The sequence below is a fragment of the Alternaria ventricosa genome (assembly GCF_023758065.1).
Source record: "Alternaria ventricosa strain BMP 2768 chromosome Unknown scaffold_3, whole genome shotgun sequence".
Taxonomy (NCBI): Eukaryota; Fungi; Ascomycota; class Dothideomycetes; order Pleosporales; family Pleosporaceae; genus Alternaria; species Alternaria ventricosa.
This window is the reverse complement of record NW_026055683.1, coordinates 1511876-1535255: the sequence shown is the minus strand read 5'-3', so window position 1 is coordinate 1535255 and position 23380 is coordinate 1511876. Positions and strand designations below refer to the sequence as shown.

Genomic DNA, 23380 nt, shown 5'->3' with positions numbered 1-23380 from the left:
ATTCGACCCTTGGTTTGTACCCAGGACACTAAAGTCGTATCCAAAAGGCGTGTTGGCATCCTTGGATGCAACCTCAGAAGGGTTGCGGACCGATGCACTGTTGTGGAATTGAGCTAATGGGACGCCTAATCTGGACTTCCTGCCACCTGCGTCAGCTACTCCTTAGTCACTCTGACTACAATATCACTTCAGGAACGCAACCTGGGCAGGCTGCGGTTCAAAACTCAACGTATGGGGAGGAAACCAGCAGAGCACAGGAGTCAAGTCGGCAAGTATCGCAGTCCATTAATCGTCTATCCAAAATCGGTACGCTGTGTCTCTGGTATATCGCCCTCACTTGCCCGCCTCCACAGAACCCAATCTCAACTTCTTCGACGCTGTTGAACCAACCGAATTGGTTCGATCAGCAGCCACCGTCATTGGGGTCAGACCTACAATCCCATGGCGTTAGCTCTCGTCCTCATCGCACAGTTCGCGACATGTACACAGCCACTTACTTGAAAAACCAATCAGCGACCGTCTGAGTGCCGCCCAATGGACAGTTGTTGATGTTTTCTTTAAGTCGCCTTTTGCAGTCTTCTACAGCCAAGGTATGTCCTCCGCTGCTACCCTTCCATCCCACTTCGTAGTTCATCTTGATGCCATTGCACCTGGCCGGGGCGCATGCTGTCTTCGTTTGGCGATAGTTGAAATATCCCGCGAGGGTTAATGATTTACACAGGTCGTCAGCAGCATCAAGGAACGAATTCTTGTTGCAGTCGTTGAGGTAGGGCTTGCCGCTGCCATAGCAGCCGGCCATGGTGCTGGTGGCCGAAGCCAAAACTATGAGAGGAATAGAGAGCTTCATCGTGAAGAGTTCGATGAGAAGAGAGGCAAATTCGAGTGTGGTGGTGTTGTTGTTGTTATTGACTTGATGAGGATAAAGAGAGATGGAACAAAGAAGAAAAGCTGCTGGCTTTATACCTTATGCGACTGACTCCGACTGGAACGTGCTGTTTTTACCTGTCTTTCACTCGGGTTGCACGCATATCGACCGTCGCAAGAGCAAGGCTGGAATCCTGCCGGGTCGTGATCCTACACGGGAAGATGTAGATTGCGGGAAGTATGAGCCAATCCGCGTACAGGCAACTCTTGTGAAGGATTACGCTAATCATGGGCGTACGAGAGAACTGGGACGGTAGGATTGGAAAAAGACTTGTCCTCCGATGAATGTTTCTCAGCCAAGTATCGGGCGTAAGATAGTTCAATACACCAAGGTGTAGCTGTGGGCCAAATTACGCCCTGGTGGAGTAACGTCCACCCAGAATCCTTTCAAAACCGCTATATCCGAATCTTAAATGGGTAAACACGAGAGACCTGCTTAATGCGGGAAGAACCGACGCTACGAGAGGCTGAAGAGCAAGGATGACAACAGACGAGCGCCGCCTTACCGGTTCAGGTTGTATCTCCATCCCCATTTTGTGAACCTGCAGATTTTGCACCACTCTCATGGCCGAACAACATTTTACCGAGCGACCCTGAAAGTTGTATTAGCGCAATGTCTGCCTGGATGAGAGGAAGTTACGCCGGCTTACCATTCCTACAGTTTGGAGACCTCGAACAAGGCTGATTCCTGCAATGCTCGGCGCGTCAGCTAGCTCTCGGCGCATCAAACACCTGTTCTAGATTAGCCATAAAAGTAGTAGAAGGTATAAGTTATGCATATAACTATCACATGATGAACATGTGCGGTTCGTATCAATAAAACTACGGGGCTGTAATCCGCGCGGTACGCCTAAAGCTGTGGTGATGCACATTTTGCGTCTAGCCTGAGTCGAGAAATACAGTCAGAACTTCCGAGCCGCTCGTGGCGCGACATTCAACTTGAAGCTAATGCGTGAGGTGTTGTGGGCTTGGTCTGGCACATTGAGATTGATCGTCTCTGAGCCGTTTTGTGCCTGCATCTCAAGGGTCACCAACGCTTTCCTTTTACTCCGGGTATACTCATAGTGGTCTTCCAAAGGTTTTGAGAGCCTCTGGAGAAATCAGTTGCATAGTCGATTAACCCTTCATGAACAAATTACCGCGTTGGGAGGAAGGATCTCTTCGTCGGTATTTGATGGGTGACCAATTCGGGAGCATCTTGACCTGAATGGAATGCGGTGACCACTTCCTCCTCTTAATGTGCTCTTTTCCGTTTCCTGACATCCTTATGGGTAGGTAAAGCGGGCCTGTAGGAGCGGCAGAGGACCACCCTCACTTCAACGTTGGTACACAGATGCTCTGCCCTATCCTGAGGTTCACACAATCCACACCCTGATTCGCTCTTAAGCCCAGCAAAGCCTCAACACTCAATCCATTCGCCTCCGCAATCGCCCAACACGTATCCCCCTTCTCGACCCGCGCCTGCCGCTCCCCATTCCCACAGCCAGCAACATACGTGTCACTCCCATCACTCCTGTTCACAAGCTTAAACACCAGGAACAGGAATACCAGCACCAACAGCGCAAACGGCAACATCATACGCACAGCACTCTTGTTGCCCTCTTCTATCATCTCATCCTGCTCGCGCCGTTGTTCGTCGGACGGGGGCTGCGAGTGCTCACCCGTTGCACGCAGCTCGCCGTATCGGTTTCCGGGCTCGGATTCGTAGATGCGGCCGGATGCGTCGCGGAAGGTGTAGGTTTGGGTGTCGACGTCGTAGCCTATGCGCTCGAAGCCTGGGGGGAGGCGCTCGGCGTCCTGGGGGTTGTGTTAGTGGTCTGGTAGGAGATGAGGTGTAGAAGGGAAGTTACGCTATCCATGTCTGTCCAGCGACCCATCTTGAGAGGGCTGGGCTAGGTAGGGTGAGTTGTGAGGGTAAGTAAGATGCTGATTGCGATATGCTAGGGAGGCTGGTGGTTCTCCAGACCTCGGGATGATTATGGATGCGCGGCTACACTGTCGCTAATTTCGGGATCGCTACAAGAATCCAGGTATCATATGGCGCTGTCGCTTTTACTGCCAGTTGCGCAGGAAGCGAAGTTGGACGCAGGAGGGTACGTTGTACGCTGTGACGCGTGGCGGCGGCGCGGAAGAGACGTGACGACGGGATGTGTGGGGCCTTTCCGTGGCGTCTACGGGTGGATCTACAGCGTGCATCGGGCTGACCTAATGGGCGGGCGTTACTGCTACTTGTACACCGCAGCCAACTCACGGTAAATCATTCCATTACAAGCTTACAGGACCGATTATTGCATGATGCTCACCCGAACAAAGGTTTTTTCTGTAGGTCTAGATGAACCCTTTCGACTAGATAGCAAGAGGCAGCTGCTACGGCGAGTCGCATGCTTATAGGATGACGAACGCGCACACCCACTAGTGTACACCATTAACCTTAACCTTCACTTACATCTTTCTTGCTCATCCCAGATGTCCTGAAGCAATCTTGCCGTCTTTACACTGTGATTCGCAGCCAGATTCCAAATGCCATTGCGCTCAGAGCTCCTCTTCGGCACCACAGCACCATAAGCCAGCAATAGCACCACCATATCGATATGTCCTCCCTTGAGTGCATACCACAGCACTGGCATAGATGTGTCGTAGCCTTCCTTTCCTTGTGTGATCTGTACACCACTGCGGATAAGCAGCCTGGTAGCCACAAGCCAGCCATTTTCCACCGCCACTGTAAGACCCTGCCATAGTTCGTTATAGCCGATAGAACCCTTTTCATGATTACGAATTGCGTATTTCAGGGTAGGATCGGCTTGGAGCAGGTACTGAATGATGTGCGCGTGGCCGTATCGACAGGCTGAGTGGAAGGGCGTTGGCTCCAGTCGGCGTATGTAATTGATCGCATCCTCGGGATAGTAACTGAATCGTAGTACGTCCATTTCACCATTCCGAACTGCCCAGTCGATCCAGCCCCTCTTTGCTTCCCTGATCAGTCTTCCAGAGTAGCAATACTTCAGGTACCAGGACATGAGTGTAGGAAGGATAGTAGTACACTGCTCGAACATGCATGCGTTGATCGCGTTGTGCAGTTGTTTGCGCCTGTAGAAGCGTTTTTCCATACGCTCATAAACGAAAGAAGCGGAGTAAAGATGCCCATTGACCGCAGCGGCGGTAAGCGGCGTGCCGTAAAGCTCGCTACGTAGACCTACGTCGTATACCTTGCCAACAAGGAAACGAAGGGCAGGTTCACTATTGACAGCAGCGGCAGCAGCGAGCATTCCCACCGTATCTGCGCGGCCCATGTTCTTCCTGACCTTGACCGAGTCATCGAATGATCCCTGGCAGAGATATGCGAGAATGTCGTCAACCGAGAGTGCCGCTGACATGGCGTTACAGAGGGCCAGGCGGTAGCGTTCGCGCTGCGCTTGCGATTGATAATATGAGAATTCCATGAGGAAATTGACCGTGGCTTCCATGTGATCAAGAATGTACGTCGAGTGGCAGCGGGTGGGGCCCATCTTGGAGAGGATAGTGTACATATTCGGTGCGAGTAGACGCTGCTTGCGGTCGTCACTGAAGCTGCGGTAGAAACTTGCGGAGTATCGGCCAAACATGTCGTCGTGTATTGCGACCGCGAAGGCTTTGCAAACATGTCGTACTTGGACTGCCACAGCCCATCCGCGGCCATTGTATAGGTAGTCGCGCAGGTAGTTGTGTATGATAGCAGAGAAAATTTCTGCTGGGAGATCAAGTAAATTCATGATGGTGTCCGAAAGGTAGAGAGCTTATGGTGCAAGGCTTTACGACTGAGTTGTACTCATCGCTGCGCTGCCAAGCAATTTGCGCGTTTGCAATCGACAGGTATCAAGTCGCGTAGTCATCTGACTCCAAGTGCAGGATTGGCGCGCTGTTGCTGCGATCAGCTTTCAACCTTTGATCTTGTGCTCAAAGAGTGTCCACAGAGATGCCATGTGGTCCCAGTATCTCGACAGTACAGCCCGAGCGAGAATGTCTTCCAAGTGAACATCAAGAGGGTCTTCATGGTAGCGAGAACCACAACCAGATATCAGCAGAAATCTCCGAATTAACAGGTTCATATTGAGGAAATCAAGGGCCCACATGCGAATATTGCATCCTTTCGGGTACAATAGACCTGGTAGCAGTAGATCCAAGAAATACCTCAAGCTTTTGTTGTTGCATGCCCAGGTAGTACAAGAACGCTAAGCGTTCGGGGATAAGGGAGGTGACAAACGGTCTGCGTTGGCGAGGCTATCCGTCTCGGCATGATCCCTGCATCGTGAGGCGTCGTGTGCAGTCTAGATTGGGAGCCTGTACGTTCTGATGGCAGAGTGGATGTCAGGAGGCGCGGCGCTGTGTGATTGATGTCAACGATCAGCGGCTTCTGTATTGATGATGATGACCGTGCGGGGAAAAGCCGACGTTCGCGGCTTCCTAGTCGTCGCCTCACGCTTTCCAATTCCCAGAACATGTCAGGGATGCTACGATAACGCGTGGTAGGCGCACCTTCCCATCTAAGTTTCATCATTTACATGTCACGACACACAGATCCTATGAAGGATGCGTTTGATGATTGCATCTTTCAGCCACCTTCTAGACTCGGCGCGCGCAAACAAGAAGTTGAGCAAGCCATAGCGCGCCACTGAGGCTGTGCGCGCCGTCCACGTGTAGCAGCCAATCTGGCTGATCGACGTCATTCGCTCGACTTCCGGTATCCACCTGCATACTAAGCACGTACCAAGCCGGGTCAAGCTTGCCGAGCATTGATAAGGAAGGCGGTGGCCGCGCCTCACTTACTTGGCCACACTTCTACCACCGCCCCAAGTACATCTTTGTACTCAACCACCCCCAAACTCTACAACACCAAAACCGATGGGAGAACCCGACGACCCCTCTATACGCAGCTTCAAGTCTAAGGCAGCATCTGCACTTGGCTTGGGACGCAAGAAAGACACGCAGACCGACGTCCTTCCGACCCACAACCCCCACACGACCGCCCATCCTGGCCTAGATGGCAGCAACCCGTCGCGTAGTGCTAATGGCACCAGCGACCACAGCGAGAAGCCCGTTGCCAGCGATAATAGCTCCACAGACATCGACAATGGCAGCGTCAATACCGCGCCCGATGGAACGACGCCTCCCGCCATAGGATCCGAGAAGCGTCCGTTCTACTCGCTCGTGCGCGTCAAGAACGGAAGCCTCCGATTCATATCCCACACCAAGAATGCCATCACACACAGCTGGATCAATCTCCTGCTCGTCTTCGTGCCTCTTGGTATTGTAGTCAAGCTTGTGCACCTGAAGCCCGAGATTGTCTTCTCCATGAACGCCATCGCCATCATTCCGCTGGCTGGCCTGCTCGCACACGCGACCGAAGTCGTCGCTGCCCGTGTCGGAGATGCGCTCGGTGCACTGCTCAACGTATCCTTTGGAAACGCTGTCGAGTTGATTCTCTTCATCATCTTGCTCGCCTCTGACCAGATCGAGGTCGTGCAAGCGTCTCTACTTGGATCCATTCTTGCCAACCTGCTTCTCATTTTGGGCATGGCATTCTTACTCGGTGGTCTGAAGTATCAGGAGCAGGTCTACAACAACACCGTCACTCAGATGAGCGGTGTTATGCTGGCCCTCGCTGTAATGAGTCTTCTGCTACCCACTGCCTTCCACGCTGCTTTCGAGAACAACGCCATCGCCGATCACGAGACTTTGTCCGTCAGTCGTGGAACCAGTGTCATCCTCCTACTAGTCTACGGCCTGTACCTCGTCTTCCAGCTCAAGAGTCATCGTTATCTCTATGCTAGCACTCCCCAACATATCATTGACGAAGAGTCCCATCCTGGTGTCCTTGCCGGTGCTTTCGACTCCTCCAGCTCCGACTCTTCGTCCAGCTCCAGCAGTAGCGATAGCGACAGCTCCTCCAAAAACTCTGATGGCACTATGAAGAAGAAGGCCAAGCGTATGGTGAAGAGGCTTCGTCGCAAGTCTAGCGCTAGCTCCAAAGATGCAGATGCGCTCTCGGCCCTCAATTCGCCAGAGGGTGAGCTAAACCAGAGTCCTTTCGATTCGGAGAGAACCAATAGCGTCGCCACTGCCAACAACGCAGCTCCTATTACTTCTCGCCGACACTCATTCGATGTCATGAGTGGTGACGAGGCCGATAACGATCAATACGTCCCAGTCGTTCGTGACTTCGAAGTCGCTTCGCAAACTTCGCGCTCGGTGACGAAGAAGGAAAAACGTAGGCATAAGAAGAGCAAAAAGGACCGCCGTGATCGCAACAAGGTCGACACCATTCCCGAAAAGGAGGTCGTGCCGAATGAGCCCACGCCCAAGGTTACCTTCGCTGAGGAAGTACAGAACGACAGTGCCACTACTATGAACTCGAACCCTCGCAGATACAACCGGCCTGCTCTTCCTTCGTTGCTCTCCAACAACGTCTTCTCGAACCCTCAGAACCTCGCCCCACTTGGCGGTCCTGCACCCAATATTCGTATGGCAGCACCTCGCGACAACACAGCTCTACGTGCACCCCTCCGTCGATCCAAGTCTCTCCCAGACCAGATTGGCCGCGCCGACTCCACTGGTGGTGCAGTCAAACACCCTGCTGTCTCTCCACAGGCTGCCATGGCTCTCAACGAGGATGACGAAGACGATGAAGCACCTGACATGTCTATCAAAGCTGCTATCTTCATGCTTCTGATCAGCACCGGTCTCGTTGCTGTCTGCGCCGACTTCATGAGTGACGCTATCGAGCCCATGGTTGAGAGTTCTGGTATTAGCCAAGCGTTTATCGGTCTTATCATTCTTCCCATTGTTGGCAACGCTGCAGAGCACGTCACTGCAGTCACTGTCGCGATGAAGAACAAGATGGATCTTTCTATCGGTATTGCTGTCGGCTCTTCCATCCAGATCGCTATCTTCATCACACCTGTCATTGTTATCCTCGGTTGGATCATGGGCAAGGAGATGACACTGTACTTCAACATCTTCGAGACTGTTGCACTATTCGTCACAGTTCTGGTGGTGAACTTCTTGGTACTGGATGGTCGCAGTAACTATCTCGAAGGTAGTTTACTGATCGCTGCCTATATCATCATTGCGCTGGCCAGTTTCTTCTACCCCGACGGTTGTGAGGCCAGTGCCATCGGTGGCAACGAGGACCGCTGCAACAACGGTGAGGTTGCCCGATTGGCGCAGGGCATGGTCAAAAGGATGATTGGCATGTAGCGCCAACATCGATAGTCAAGAACCTTGAAGCCTGAGTAACATCGGATTTCAGCATGAGTTCTTGGTCTATGCGGTTGCTTTTGTGATCAGACGGTTGAGTGGCATGGTGTGATGTCCGCTCCCGTATAGAGACTTTCCAGAGCGTCTCATTTCTTTCTATTGCGATAGCATACAGTCCTTACAGACACCTAATATCTTATTACCTCAGGGGTCCTCAAATTGAAACATACTATTGGTTCAGATGAGCCTGCCTCACACCACTGCCAGTGCCTTTTCCGTGCGTGTTATGAATTCCGTGATCGTGACTCTCTCAGATCCAATGCACTTGTTGCTGATGTGAGGAAAACCAACCGCGCCAGTCGAGGGGTCATTTTCGGGCGCCCTGCCAAGAGATTTTGGCGTCTGCCTAACCCGCTCCTTTGACATACAGGGAACACTTAGCGAACTCAGCCACCAAGCTTCGACGCTCTCTGCCCTTTTCGCTGCTGATCTTTCAACATGTATATCGTGCATTCTGTCGATCGAGGGTCGAACAAAAGCCCGAAGTCATCCTCGCATCGCGTCGAATATCGCGACACATCCCGTCTACAAGATCCCTGCTTACCTGCAAGTTGACGAGCCGATACAGCGCAACTCTGTCCTTTTGTATGCATAGTACAGCATGGTCAGTCGCGGTGGTCGTTCGAAAGGTTGCGCAAATTGTCGTCGTCGGCGTGTGAAATGTGGTATGTCCGTTCACCTGGTCAACCTTTGCGGAGACCTGCTGCATGTGCTGACATGACAAGACGAAAACCGCCCCGAATGTGGACAATGCATCAAGCGTGGACTCAAATGTCAAGGACCCAAAGATCTAACTTGGATCAACGAGAGTATCACGTTGGAAAGCAAGCCGACAAACACAACCCAGAACGCAATTGTCAAGATAGCGAGTCCGAACCAGCTATCTCTCGCAGCCTTTGAAGACGATATCTGCTTAGCATATACGCGAAAAAACCTGCTACGCGGTGGACCTGTTGAGATAGCCTGCAACATGATCGAGAGCCATGCCGCATCCATGAGAAATGACGACCCTGGCCTTGATTTATTGCGAAAAGGCATAGTGAGCCTGTCTACCACCTTCTTCGGTAGCCAGCATCGACAAAGTGACATCACGACTAAAGGCTATCAAAAGTATGGGAAGGTGCTGCGACAGCTCAACTCACATCTTGCTCGATCAGAGCTTCAGACGACGAACGAGACACTCCTCACGGCCCTGTCATGCATGCTTCTCGAAATCTTTTTACCTACTGGACCAACAAATTTTCTGAAACACCTGCGAGGTCTCGACGCCATTGCAATGCTACGAGGCCCGCCCAAGGAGTCTGAAGGCATCAACGCTATCATCTTTCGGGGCCTGCGCATTCTTTCCATCGTTGGGGCACTTGCGGAATCCAGGCCCTCCATATACGCTACCGAAGAGTGGAAGCGAATTCCATCTGCGCATTCCAACGAGTCGGGACTCTTCCAACACCACGTTTTCTCCATCTTGGCTGACTGCACCCGCCTCATCAGCCAGCGAAATGCTCTACTGCACTCGAAAGCATGTCCAGAGAGCTTTGAATCCTTGCTCACTGAAGTGGAGGATGTGCTTAATAACTTGGAAGCGCTACGTCCGTTCTGGGAGGTCTTGAACCGGAATCAACTAGCTGAAACGACTGAGCGATCTTACATGGCGAAGACACTGGGAGTGGCAAACCACGTCTCCGCAACAGCATTGATGCTTTACAACACCGCATACATATGCGTCATTCAGATCAAAGATTCACTATCTCCATCGCCTGTCAACGCCGCATTGCGAAACGCCGCCGCGATGAAGATCGCCAGATGCCTGGAATTGAAAGAGTACGAGCAGCGTGAAGGTGCACCGCAGTCCAATACTATAGCCTTCGTAGCTATCAAGGTAGCCTGGCAAGCTTTGGGTGGGTTCAACTCCCCGGAAGGACAGCGCTTAGCACATACTGTCAAGTCTGCCACCAATTCCGTCTTCTCACGAGCATCTACGCTGTCTGATGCGTCGCCCTTTGCCCATTATGTTGAAGAGTCGCTATTCTCGAAATTCCTTGGTAGGATACCTCTTATAGCACCGGATGGCGCGGCGTGTGTTGGAAACGAGTTCGGCTTGTGGCCTGATGGGCCTCCAGGGGTCATCGAATTCAGCATGCAACAGCTAAGCACGCCCTCCTAGTTCTTTTCAGAGACCACACTCGCGCCGCTCTAGTGTGGTGCAGCTACTGTATGTAGCCGGTACGAGATTAGCAGCGGTCGACAGGAATCCATCCTTAAGATGCGATGTCGCAGTACATTACACGGACACGCCACTCCCAATATACATCAGAAGACTTCTTCCACCGCCTTCTGGACCTCTATATTAATTTCGCGGCATGTCACGCGGCTCCACATGGCGTGTTTCCAAGCTTCCCCGGATTTAGACATTAGCCGGCGGGAATCTGAGAAATGAAACGCGGCGAATTTACATCTGAACGCGCTCCGGGCGAACGGCGCATCTTCATTGATGTGATGTCAATCCAAGAGGATCTTGAGCGACGTTCAACACAGGCGGATCTGGTTCCCTGGGTGTTCGCATTGACACAGAGTTCATGCCTCACCTAGCTTGGCCAGAACATCGGCACACTGACAGGTGTCACCAAACATCCGAGCTTCTACTATAGCAACTACCGGACAGGGTTTCTCGCCGCCTCCGATGACCCGGTTCAAGCAGTTTAAGCATGTCGTCTACCATAAACGAGCCAAGAGCCCCTAAGCTTCACGGGAATGACCTCAGGACAGCGGGCGGGGCCTTGGCGTTTATACATAAGATGGAGGGCATTGGCCTACAATGTGAGCAGTTCGAAACATCAGTCGTTCAAACAGTCGTTCTTTCATCAACATGGGTGTCAAGTCTTTCATTGTCGCGGCCTTTGCTGCGGTTGCCATCGCTGGACCGATTCCCGAACCCCTCGACATGATGAAGCGGGCTGGGCCTGCTGCCGGACAAGTCATCACCAAGTGCGCCAACCCTGGTCAAATCGCCCTTGCCTACGATGACGGCCCATCTCAATACACTCAGAAGCTCGTCGACACTCTGACCGCTGGTGGAGCTAAGGGTACTTTCTTCGTTACTGGATCGCTCTACGGTATGCACATGCTCCATGTCCTACCATATGAAACCACCATCTAACAAGAACAGGCTGCATCTACAACCAAAAGAGCGCCCTCCAGAACGCCTACAAAGCGGGTCACCAAATCGCGTCCCACACCTGGTCCCACCCCTCGAACTTCGGTTCCCTCTCCACCAACGACCTCACGTCGCAAATGACGCGCCTCGAGCAAGCCCTCGTCAACATCATCGGCGTAAAGCCCACCTACATGCGCCCGCCTTACCTCGCCACCGGCGGCAACGTGCTCCCCACGATGAAGACCCTCGGCTACCGCGTCATCACCGACGACGTCGACTCCGGCGACTGGAACGGCAAGACCCCCCAGCAGAGCCAGCAGGTGTTCCAACAGGCTGGTACCAGTGGCAACGGCCACATTCCTCTCATGCACGAGACTTATGCCAGCACGGTTAACACGCTTACCCCGTGGTTGATTAACTGGGCGAAGAACAATGGTCTTAAGATGGTTACGGTTGCTGAGTGCCTCGGTGATGCTCAGGGTGCTTACAAGAGTGGTACTCCTAACGGTCAGGGTACCTGCTAGATCCGTTGAATCGGGGATGAGCTGCTGTGCTGCATGTACTTATCGCATTGCTCGATGCGGAAGGAATGGCCGGTAGGAGAGAATGTTGGTGAACTTTGATTAGTGTACATATTTACTTCTAGAAAGACGCTTTTGCGAGAACAGGATTTCTGCTTCAACCACATGTTTATGATTTCGAGCTTCCCGAGGTCGTGTCTGACAGATCACGTGCCCTGACGGTGCCTTCCTTCCCTACCTAGGTAGGTAAGTAGGTGCGTCATCACTATCCGTGCACCTCTTCTCCCCACCAACGAGTGCGACTTCATCGACGAACGATCATTATGCCTTCATCTATTCCAGATGCTGCATACGCTCCCACCTTCCCGAATACTCCTCCGGTGGTGCGAAACGCGCTTCCATATGGCTTTGAACACACTGCACAGCGTGATGTCTCTCGCCATGCGCGGCATGATATCCAGCAAACCTCCCTTTACCTTAATCACCTAGATTCTGAAGTTCTCTCATCTTATCTCGACTCACTCACTCTCATCTGGGACTCTCTCACCCACAAGCGCTCTTGCCGAAGTCAGCTTCTAGGCGACTCTATGCCTCGCATATAAGACTTCTTTTCCTCAACACCATCTCTGGATTTCTGCACCCCACTGGGTTAACTTCGACTAGCCCTTCAACGACTACCTTCCAGCAAAATCATGATGGATCTGTTGGACCTTCCGCCGGAGATCTTCCAGAAGATCATCGCCAACCACGTTAAGAGTGTTGGAGTCAGCAAGGCATGGAGGCGCCGCGATGTCTGCAGTGAGTGTCATCTTATGAACTCACGACATCAACTTATTGGATCTAGAAACATTCGCCGCCTTCCTCTCTGAAGAGTGCTTTGGCAGACAGCCTATGACCAAGTACGCGGACCCGGCAGCCAGACGATTACTCTGCCGGCACGCAGAGCTGTTCTTTTCGTACCGATGCAGAAGCTTGTACGGAGCTCCGAAACTCCTACCCAGTCTCGTTCGCAACGTCGTTGAAAAATTCATGACTACTACATCACAAACATCGGAGACTGACCGGGCAGCCTACACGGACCGGGTTTGCCACGCCATCGTCAATCACCTTCCTAAGGGCCGGCTGTTCCAACTCGCCACCAAACCCACCCTCCTCATGTGTGACAAATTCGCCAGCGATCCGGTCGAAATCTTTTGCTTAACGATCGCCATCTTGATGAAAGACAAGGAACTTGTCTCCCACTACCTCTCTCAAGGCGTCTCCGTATGGAACAGCACCGAAGTCTTTGATATGCCTCTCACTGTCGCTGCAAAACTCGGAGCTGTCGACTTCGTGGCTCAGCTCTTGAAGCACGCAAAGAGCAGTCTTACAAAGTCAGCGAAGGCCAAGTCGATGATGCAGCTTCGATACACCCTCGATATCACTACCACTTCTGGACACTGGGATGTTGCCATTATCATTATAGACTGGTGGTTTCAGCATCTTCGTAAGCCTGTACCCAATCAGATAGCATCGTGGGTCATGAGGGCTACTAGTGCTCCTACGACTGAGTTTCTCCACCGCATAATGGACCATAACCATACCCCCGCAACGAAACGCCAGCTAGTGGAATGTCTCTACTATTCTCACATGAAAACAGAGAATGATGCCATGAGCCGTCTCGCTGGGGCTTTGATCGATCGAAATCTCTTGGATCCTTCGAAATTCTATCTGAATCGTTCAGCCGCAGTCTCCAGCTCCGGCTCTCTCTTGACCCTAGCAGTTGAGAGAAGCGACATAAAACTTGCTACAGGGTACCTGAAGCTTGGTCTGAGTCCAAATGGTCTGCGAAACCCAGAAGGCAACCTCGAGCATCCTCTGGTCCGAGCCGTGGAGAAGAGCGACGAGGCCATGGTCAAGTTCCTCCTTGATCATGACGCCGATCCAAAGCCAGCGCAACGTTGGATTGTCAACGGTCCTGAAAAGCCCGTCACGAGCTTTCTGGAACAATTACGTCGTGTCAGGCTACGAGGAAAAAGGACCACCGAGAGCATTGCAGCACTGATACGCCAGGCCGCCAAAGCCAAAGACCGGAGAAGGAAATAGGCTTTCGCCGACGCCTAGCCATGTTCGACAACATCTCCAGCACTCATATGCAGTATGACGGTTTTGCGATCCATGACAACTGCGACAAGAGTTCTTCCCTTGGGATTCTGCACATCATTTGCGCTCTCTCAAATTCTCACGTTTCTGCTCATGTCCCGGGATGTCTCTGACGTCTCAAAAGCTATTTTCTTCTTCTGCCGTCCTTACCTTTCTATTCTCAGCATGCGAATCCACGAATCCATCAAACTCAACAAAAGTACTTGCTTTCTTCTTTTCTTTGTCCACGCGCAGTGGGCTTCAACTCTCACTCTCCATAGCTTTCATCAATGCAATACACCATCCACCTCTGACAAACACTCTACCAATTGCGCTACTGTGACCCACAATCCAGTTAAAGCACCCTATTTAGGTGAGAAACTGAACATCGTGAGGCCTGAATTAACGCTACATCTTCTCAGTCGCCTGTTGTTGGCCTGATATAGGCTGCACGCTGCAGGCCTGTTCATTGTTTTCCTTGTATGAGGCGATAGCCTGCCTGGAGTCCCGGACGCAAATTGACAATGAAGGCTCACAGGCGGGTCACAATAAGTTCAAGCAGATGAAGTTTTTGAACTTTACAATGGATATTTCTGTCGCCAGCCTACTCTTGCAGACCAGGCGAACAATACTGTTACAAAGCCAATGCGCACTTGTCCATGCTACAAAAGCCACGACACCATACGCATGCTTACGTCTAGAGTGGAATGAAACCCTTTGAATCATCGCCAAGCACTCCTCCATGTCATAAAACCATGCCACAATGCACCTTGGAAAGAAAAAAACGAGATCGATAAAACTACATCTTCAGCCACCATCACCTCCTGGCATCCAGGTCCTTGAAAGTCGCTGGGCTGGGAGGAACCAATGGGCCCTTGACACCATCGTTGCCTTGCGGCTCGATGTATCCAGGCGCCTTGCCATACTCACCAGAGAAGTACTTGTGGAAATCTTGGCTGTCCTCGAAGGGACGGGGTCCAAGTAGCCTGATCATGTCTTCGCGGCCGAGCATCTCCTTCTTGAGGAGCTCCTCTGCTACGAGGCCGACTTCGTGCTTCTTCTCGGTGAGGAGGTCCTTGCATTGCTTGTAGGCTTCGTCGACGATGCGCTTGACCTCCATGTCGATGTTCTTGGCGGTGTCTTCGGAGAAGGGCTTGGTGAGTTGTTGGCCCTCGCCGTCTTCGAAGTAGATGTATCCGATCTTCTTGCTCATGCCCCATTTGCTGACCATGGCGGTGGCCATGGCGGTCACCTTGCGGAAGTCGTCGGATGCGCCGGAGGTGACGGTGTCGAAGTGGAGCTCTTCAGACACACGGCCACCTAGTGTCATGGCCATGCGGTCCATCAGCTGGTTGACGTTCATGAGGTATGTGTCGCCGTTGGGGAGGTACTGGGCGTATCCAAGAGCGCCTTGGCCACGGGGAATGATGGAGACCTTCAGGAGAGGGTCGGCCCACTTGAAGTACCAACCGCAGATAGCGTGGCCGGCCTCGTGGTAGGCGACGGTCTTCTTCTCCTCGGGCTTCAGGACGAGGGACTTCTTCTCGAGACCTCCGATGACACGCTCGATGGCTTGCTCGAAGTGTACCATGGCAACAGTCTCGGCATTAGCACGGGCAGCTACGTATTGTTAGTAGATGTGCGATTACGAGGAGCGTCACTACGTACCAATCAAAGCAGCTTCGTTGACACAGTTGGCAATGTCGGCACCAGAGAAGCCCGGTGTCAAAGCTGCTAGCCTACCCTTCAAGAATTCCATGTCTTCGTTGGTGACAATCTTCGCCAGATGGACACCGAAGATCTGTCCTCGTCCGTCCATGGTAGGCTTGTCGATGCTGATGTGCCTGTCGAAACGACCAGGTCTCATAAGCGCTTTGTCCAATACATCAGGTCGGTTAGTACCAGCCAACACAACAACTTGCTCAGTGGTGTTGAATCCGTCCATCTCTGTCAGGATCTGGTTGAGAGTAGCCTCGCGCTCGTCGTTGCCACCGCCGAAGTTCTGCTTCGATCGGGCACGACCAATAGCGTCGATTTCGTCAATGAAGATGATGCAAGGCGTACTCTTGCGCGCATTGGCGAACAAGTCGCGGACACGCGATGCACCAACACCGACGAACATCTCGACGAACTCAGAACCACTGACACTGAAGAAAGGAACGCCGGACTCTCCTGCGGTCGCCTTGGCAAGAAGCGTCTTACCAGTACCCGGGGATCCAGATAAGATAGCACCACGAGGGATCTTGGCGCCGAGCTTCTGGAATCGACTGGGGTCTTTGAGGAAAGAGACGAACTCCATGATCTCTAGCTTGGCCTCGTCCATACCGGCGACATCTGAGAACTTGACCTTGACGTCCGTCTCGTGGTTGAACTTCTTGGCGCGACTCTTACCCATGCCGAACACACCACCGCCTCCGCCAGCGCCGCCTCCCGCACGTCTTGTAAAGTAGAAGAGCGCACCAAGGACGAGGATGGTGGGACCGAAGGACAAGAAGGTGCCGAACCAGGAGATCTCGCTCGAGTATGCCACGGGTATGCGTTCGGAGCTTGGGATGCCTAGCTCATACTGCGCGTCGTCCATCTTGCGCTCAAAGGCCTCGACGGAACCAATTGTGAAGTAGTAGTAGAAATTCTGGTTTACGGAAGGCGAGTCGGGGTACATGGACGATACGGCCTCGCGGTGCAGGTAGACCTTCGCTCTGTTGCCGTTCAAGATGACGATCTTCTCCACCAGACCCTTGTCCAGGAAGGTCGTTCGGAACTCCTGCCATGTTATCTCCTTGGAGTTTTCGCTCGGGAAGATGGTCTTGTATGTGAGGTATGCGAGGAAGGCGCTGATGAGGATCGTGTTGGTGTCCATACCGCCGCCGAACATGGGCCCCACTGGTCCACCAGCTCCGCCAGCGCCACCCTTGGATCCCTTGCCTGGGCCTGGGTCGTGTGCACCCGACTTTTGCTGTGGTTCCTCGGAGCCGTCCTTGAACTTCTGCTGATGTTGGTCCGCCGCCTTGCGTGCCATATTGGTTGTTAACCGCGAGATCTTGGCCGCGGTGGCCAGATCCAGCTTCTCGCCTCTCTCCAGCTTGTCCATCTCCTGTCGCAGCTCTGGTGGTATTCCAGTGCGCTTAATCTCGTCCATTGCCTCCTTGATGTTCTGCTTCTGTGACTTGGGGACGCCCATCGACACGAACGAGACTAGTTGATCCAGCATCTTCTCCTCCTCTGGCGTAAGTTTGGCCATTTGAGGCTCTCCCTCCTTCTTTCCAGACAATCTGAACTCAGGCTTGTGAGGCGTGCCGTCCTTCTTCGCTGGCTCGTCATCCTTCTTCTCCTTGGGCTCCTCCGGGGGCCCGGTCGCAAACCTCCGCACTCGTTGCTGGGTATATATGCATTGTGGTATCGGTGCTCGTGTGCGTAATGTGCGTGGTGCCCTCGTGGCAACGTTGAGGCAGGGTCGGGATAGGCGCGCTAGGTTGCCTGGGCGGCGGAGGAGTGTCGACATGGCGGCGGAACAGAGGTGCCGGGACTGCGGGGTGGGGTATAATATAACAATGGAATGGGATATGTGACAAGTAAAGAAGAGTGACTGTATTACCGCGCCTGTTCACTGCCTCGGGCTGGCAGTAGAAGAATGTCTTGTGGCGGGTGCGCTTCGATGGCGAAAGCTAGGATATGACAGAATCATCGAAGTTCTACCCATGCCACCGACACGCCGACCGCCTTACTAAGCGGGGCTGCCTGCCCGCATTACGCGTGAACATGTGCCAGAGTCTAGAACCACGCCTTGACTCGATTGTTTCTTTTGCTTTTGAGCTCTTATATTTCCGCCTCAATGCTCTACAAGAATGTGCGGTACGTGTAGACACCAATTGCCTCCTTCTAGAGTAGGTTCCCTGCTTCGGTCCGACCGCCACGCGTATTCATCTCCATGTCCAAGAGACGCGCAAGTAGGAATTCAAGTGATAATACAGTAAAGTCTCTGATCAGCGCACTACAATACATGTGACATCCAGATCTCATGTAAAGTTCGCACCCGAACAACTCCGTCAAGCCACTGCATGTAGATCATGCAGATGCACGATACATGCACCGACCGACTAGTTCCATCATCCATCCTGGCCCGGGGCGATTACCATGGGTCGTCAGCCCGCAGCTATAGCGCACGAAAGCACCAACCTTATTCACACGCAGTCAGCGCCATGTTTATTCATCCGGGCCGGTATAATAGACACACAAGGTCTTCGAACTGCCAAAGACTTCCATTTCCCAATCAATCCCACCATAGCAATGCGTCGCTCTGTCATAACCTTCGCTGCGCTCACGTTCTCCTCTCTCATATCCGCCCAAGCACCCAATGCTTCAAACGCTACCTACCTGACTGCACCTGCTTTAGTCACCACACCTGAGAACACCACCACCATTCAATGCTGGCGCCTGAAATACCCTTTTACAGTATCTACAACAGCAGGGACCGCGGGAAGCCGTGCCATAGCATTAGGCAATGTGACGAGTCTAGGCTATGTCATCCAGCCACCGCGATTTGACGGCGGATTGCATAATGCGCCTACAACACAGTGAGTAGATTGGCTGTACGCTGAGCTGCGCTGACACTTTGAAGAATCGTACACTTCCTATCTGGACTCGCGCGTATCACTTTACCCCAGGACCCGTCTCAGGAGCTGTGGTTGCCTGGGGGTAAGGGCGGTCTGGTGGTCGCTGCGGATACAACGGGCAAGGGACACATAACGACTTATCCGAGTGACCAAGACACAGTCGCCATTACTGCACCTTTTGACGATGGTGTGGTTCCACAGTATGAAGTGATCAACGAAGGGCCGTGTATGGGGCGACAGACGTTCATCTAGTAGACTAGGAATGCGATGCGATTGAAAAGAAGGTGCATGTTGGTTGTACAGTCTATTCGTTGGCTCGATGCAAAGAGAATTGTAGTGTTCCGCTTCCTTCCTCCAACTCCTGGTGCTATACACCCTCCTTCATCTCTTATTATACATCCGCTTACTCCTCGTCGCCGAACATGGCACGGCCAGTCTTGGAGTTGAGGAACTCGTTCCTGATGTCATTGTCAGCCTGCCATTCAATGCACCTTTACCCATATATGATCCTGCTGTTCCTGGTAACATCCATTGACTCACCTCTCGATAGCCCACTGCATGGTACCGTATGCGATAGCCAGAGGGGGGATGAAGTAGAGGACCTGGTTCCTTGAGCGGCGCATGACGTTCCAGAAGCCCTTGCCGATGAAGGTAGCCATAGGGCGCTGTCGGTTAGGGCTCAAGGCGTAGGTGACGACGCCCTTGCCGGGGCGGCCACCACCCTCGTAGGGGTTACCCCATGAGCCGATGTGCCAACTATGCCACTGTCAGCATGATCTCCTTCCTACTCCGATGGGTGTGCGATGCGAGGCGGGTCGAAGAACGGATTCTTTTGGGGAAGGTGGCCGGGGCTGCGTGCGGGTGGAGCGCGGACGTACGTGGTCTTGGTCTTTGCGAGGGTTTCAGACGGTCCCATAGCCATTTTGACGGTGTGAGAGTTGCGTGTGGAGGTGCAATGCGTGGGCGGCGGCGTTGACGTTGCTGTCAGAAAGCTGCGAGCGGTGCTGGGATGCCAAGCCTTTCCTGCTAGCACCGAATGCGGCAAGGCGCGGCAAGAGCGAATAACACCAACCTGATTGGCCCCTCACCCCCGATACAACCCTCTCGAACATTCACCTTCTTATTACCGGGCTGGAGGAGCTTTCACATGACGGCGACTACCTCGTGATGTATGGTCACTTATCCAAGCCCGTAATCACGCGGCTGCGAATGTTCCTACGCGTCTATTGGTCTGGACCGTCGACGCAATATCGTAAGATCAAACCGGATAGCCATCACAGAAGACAACGGAAACCCAGGATTGGAGTGCGCATCTGGACCTTGAAACTAAGTTGTAGTTGTATCCGACCACAGTTCCAATAGATCGGCTATCATTGCGTCAGCGACGGCATACCCGCGTTGCAGCACGCTACGAAACAAATCCAAGACCTCGTGCATGTCATGAGCATCCCGGACACGCGCTCCTGCGACCCTCAAAGGAAAAAGCAGTAGCACACCCGCAACCCCATTAGCCAGCAACTTGCGACTCAGGCAAAGGATTTGACGCATGTGCCACTCGACCTGAGAGCGAGCTAGAATCGGCGCACATGGTGCTATTGGCTTGGTCCAATGTACATGATAGTCGTAAGTGCCCGAAAGGTAGATGCTAATGGCGTGGTAGTATATGTGAGCCACGAGAAGCTCTGAGTCTGATGCGCCTGATGCATGCTGCCAGCAATTGCTGAGCTCCCACCATTCATGCAAGGATTGCTGAAGTAGCAAGCCTTCAGCAGCAAGGTACTGTGCACGCTCAGCTTGCATTTCCTCTGTCAGATGATCTGCTTCAAATTCACAGAAGTGGATAGCACGTATACTCAACTCCGAAAAGCTGGGCAAAATGTCGAAGAGCGCTTCTTTCGGGTGCCAGAGTGCTGCACCTTCGCCACTCCAGAGCTCTGCTAGTGCGGTAGTCCACACAGGCTGACTGAGAAAAGTCGGTTCAGAGTAGATCAAGGCCCTCGATATCTCGAATATACGGGCTGAAAGGAAGAAGTTACGCTTCTGTGTATTGTCTTGGTCTTGAAGAGCAAGGCATGAAGGTGGTTGGAGCCGCAAGATTGCGCAAGTCCCGTGCAGGAAGTGCGAGAGCCAGTTGGTCCCGCTGGCATCGCACATTAGCTAAGCCATGTTAGCCGTTGTCACCTCCTATATGGGGTTGGCGCTTACCTCGAAAAGGCCGAGCAGAAAGGTCGTCCACAGTGTTGATGGATCGTCCGCAAACTTGTTGTGGGTAATGCGGGCTTGGACACTTCTCACGGATCCTACGTAAAGCTGCATCGCGCTCTGGCGTTCTCCAGGGTCCTTGGTCCCTGAAACTTCCCACTGGGTCCGTTGACATCGGTGCAAGGCGGCTACTGCACAGAGAGCATCCCTCAGAGCGATCGAAGAATGCATCATGCTTTTCAACTCCTTTTGCAGTAGTAGACCACCACTGGAAAGGACATTCATCGGTAAGAAGGAGCTGAAAAAGTACGCCATGTTTTGCTCAGTTCTCCCTGGACTAATTGGCGATTGTGGCTGAAGCTGCTTCTCGGCCCCCGGGTTGACGAAGACAAAACTCGAAACTGCCGACCTCGTGGGCACCACACACGCTTGTCTTCTCCCTTTGCAGTAATCGCAAGGAACGCCGCCGTTACACTATAACCAATTAGTGCTGGCAGACTTGGTAGGGTTGAATCACTTGCTTTGATTTTGCGCTTAACACAGGCTTCGCACCTTTTCCGTCTAGCCTTACGACCATCATACGGCCCGATGCTGGGTGACATGTGTGGCGCTTGTGCGAAGGTAAGATGTGTAGCGACAGAGGCAGATTGCTAATGCAAGGCAAGCGATGAGGTGTCGTCTATCACAGCACCGGGGATTTGCAGGATGTCGTAAAAAGATGCTTTGGGAAGTGGTATCGCGTCGCTGAAGGACGAAGTATACGAGCAACGGGCCCACTAGAGGCGGTGCCAGCTAACTTGACCATGTTAGGAAATGAAATAACGCATCTAGACTTCCTTGGGACTAGAGGCCAATGGCACCGACAAGCCGCCGAGCGATGTCATCTCCACTACCCATGTCGGTCGAAAATGCGGCTCTGCTGCACTAGCACTAGCAAGAGAACCGGAGTATAGTTGTATCCACTTTCATGTCCGCTTTTGGTCACGATAGAGCGTCCGGAGGAGGGTCGAGCATCTCATGCAAGTAGATGCTAACACCCAGCCAAAACTATAGATACCACTCCTGCACTCGAAGAATTTGGTTCTCAGCACCTTCCTCTGCATTCGCTTCCAACTCTCAAAGATCCCACATACTATCTCCACCGTCATCAACTATCGAAATCATGGGACTTCGCACCTCAGTTCTGCTGGTACTTCTGGCATCCTCGCCTGGCCTTACATTTGCCAAAACTACACTTCCAATCGTCGCCTCTCATCATCAAGATGTGATGATTGCTTCCGCCTCACTGACCGACCATACTCGCTCAGATCCATACGCGAACGATGGCCGCCTTCGGTCTATCATGGTATCCGGCTTCTACCCCACCACCCAATGCCGTCGCAAAAAGATCGAACCCTACATGCCTCCCGCAACGGCATCTTTCATGGACACCAAATTCGGTGCATATGGTCTTCCCAACGGCAGCTTCCAATCACTAGACCTCAAGACCTGCATGACTCTAGCGAAACGAGGCGGTTGCTCGAAAGACTTGCCAGTTGTGCTCTTCTCAGGCGCACTCGCTACATCTCGACACCTGTACAACGCGATGCTCCAGAACATCGCGGCTACTGGTTACATAGTGCTCTCCATTGACCATCCCTACGATGCAGATATGGTTGAGTTCCCGGGTGGCACCATAGTGACGGGTGTCGATATTGAGAGCGATGCCGAGATTGAGCTTGCACTCAACACACGAGTCGCCGACATCGAATTCGTCTCCAAGCAAATGAAGAACGCCTCAGCCATCATGGAGCTACTCCCGGGATATGTGAGCTCCAAGAAAGCGCCCAAAATGGCTGTTATCGGACATTCCCTAGGAGGCGCAGCAGCTGCCAGCGCGATGATGTCAATGACTTCCCTCAAAGGCGGAGTCAACCTCGACGGCTCCATGTTCGGTTCTGTGTTAACGACCGGCTTCAACGGCCCCTTCATGCTGATGGGTCACGAAAACAAGACACAAGAGACTGATCCCTCCTGGAAGACCATCTGGCCAAACCTCACTGGCTGGAAGAAGGAGTTTGAAGTCAAGCGCTCAGCGCACTACAGCTTCTCGGATCTTCCCTTGGTCATTTCTGCATTGGGTCTGGATGGGAAGTTGCCAGCGCAGGTTGGAGAGCTTCTGGGTTCTATTGAGGGTCGTAAGATGACGGGCCTTACGACTACGTATGTTGAGGCTTTCTTGGATATGGTATTGAAGGGTGGGAAGGGAAGTGCCTTTACCAAAGCTGGCGGTCGGTTCATTGAGGTTGAGGAGGTGGCTTAGGCGATGAGGAGGAGGATGCGATTGGAGCTGTACCTTGGTTTGGGAGGTACAAGCGACGATGTTAGTATTCTATAGTTATGCCGATAGTTCTTCATTATTAAACCGTAGTGGCCTACCTGAACCTGTCTTAATATCGAGTACTTGGTCATAAAGTATACCAAAGCACCATCCCAACGACCAGGACGAACCAAGATCAGGCTGCTCTCTTGGTCAAAGGCGCACTCTATCGTCGTTGCTGTGTTGCACCTGA

General features: G+C 52.7%; 9 protein-coding genes across 9 annotated transcripts; 5 read left to right on the top strand and 4 right to left on the bottom strand.

The window, feature by feature from the left end:
* Positions 1 to 2235: 2235 nt before the first annotated feature.
* J4E93_002450 (uncharacterized protein) lies at positions 2236 to 2783 on the bottom strand (the record flags this gene model as incomplete). Its single annotated transcript, XM_049340395.1, has 2 exons — positions 2236 to 2721; positions 2775 to 2783. The coding sequence occupies 2 exons, from the start codon at positions 2781 to 2783 to the stop codon at positions 2236 to 2238; spliced, it is 495 nt and encodes a 164-aa protein (XP_049202717.1).
* A 579-nt stretch (positions 2784 to 3362) lies between these two features.
* Positions 3363 to 4733, bottom strand: J4E93_002449 (uncharacterized protein; the record flags this gene model as incomplete). The annotated part of the gene is made up of 2 exons (XM_049340394.1): positions 3363 to 4648; positions 4730 to 4733. 2 exons carry the CDS (start codon positions 4731 to 4733, stop codon positions 3363 to 3365), a joined length of 1290 nt encoding a protein of 429 aa, XP_049202716.1.
* Positions 4734 to 5802: 1069 nt separating this feature from the next.
* On the top strand, positions 5803 to 8157 carry J4E93_002448 (uncharacterized protein; the record flags this gene model as incomplete). Its single annotated transcript, XM_049340393.1, has 1 exon — positions 5803 to 8157. One exon carries the CDS (start codon positions 5803 to 5805, stop codon positions 8155 to 8157), a length of 2355 nt encoding a protein of 784 aa, XP_049202715.1.
* A 1261-nt stretch (positions 8158 to 9418) lies between these two features.
* Positions 9419 to 10381, top strand: J4E93_002447 (uncharacterized protein; the record flags this gene model as incomplete). The annotated part of the gene is made up of 1 exon (XM_049340392.1): positions 9419 to 10381. One exon carries the CDS (start codon positions 9419 to 9421, stop codon positions 10379 to 10381), a length of 963 nt encoding a protein of 320 aa, XP_049202714.1.
* Positions 10382 to 11083: 702 nt separating this feature from the next.
* Positions 11084 to 11895, top strand: J4E93_002446 (uncharacterized protein; the record flags this gene model as incomplete). Its single annotated transcript, XM_049340391.1, has 2 exons — positions 11084 to 11330; positions 11384 to 11895. The coding sequence occupies 2 exons, from the start codon at positions 11084 to 11086 to the stop codon at positions 11893 to 11895; spliced, it is 759 nt and encodes a 252-aa protein (XP_049202713.1).
* Positions 11896 to 12584: 689 nt separating this feature from the next.
* J4E93_002445 (uncharacterized protein) lies at positions 12585 to 13977 on the top strand (the record flags this gene model as incomplete). The annotated part of the gene is made up of 2 exons (XM_049340390.1): positions 12585 to 12690; positions 12737 to 13977. The coding sequence occupies 2 exons, from the start codon at positions 12585 to 12587 to the stop codon at positions 13975 to 13977; spliced, it is 1347 nt and encodes a 448-aa protein (XP_049202712.1).
* Positions 13978 to 14830: 853 nt separating this feature from the next.
* Positions 14831 to 17515, bottom strand: YTA12 (Mitochondrial inner membrane m-AAA protease component; the record flags this gene model as incomplete). The annotated part of the gene is made up of 2 exons (XM_049340389.1): positions 14831 to 15633; positions 15682 to 17515. The coding sequence occupies 2 exons, from the start codon at positions 17513 to 17515 to the stop codon at positions 14831 to 14833; spliced, it is 2637 nt and encodes an 878-aa protein (XP_049202711.1).
* Positions 17516 to 19029: 1514 nt separating this feature from the next.
* On the bottom strand, positions 19030 to 19548 carry J4E93_002443 (uncharacterized protein; the record flags this gene model as incomplete). Its single annotated transcript, XM_049340388.1, has 3 exons — positions 19030 to 19084; positions 19167 to 19382; positions 19505 to 19548. The coding sequence occupies 3 exons, from the start codon at positions 19546 to 19548 to the stop codon at positions 19030 to 19032; spliced, it is 315 nt and encodes a 104-aa protein (XP_049202710.1).
* Positions 19549 to 22251: 2703 nt separating this feature from the next.
* On the top strand, positions 22252 to 23130 carry J4E93_002442 (uncharacterized protein; the record flags this gene model as incomplete). The annotated part of the gene is made up of 1 exon (XM_049340387.1): positions 22252 to 23130. The coding sequence occupies one exon, from the start codon at positions 22252 to 22254 to the stop codon at positions 23128 to 23130; it is 879 nt and encodes a 292-aa protein (XP_049202709.1).
* Between the last annotated feature and the right edge of the window lie 250 nt (positions 23131 to 23380).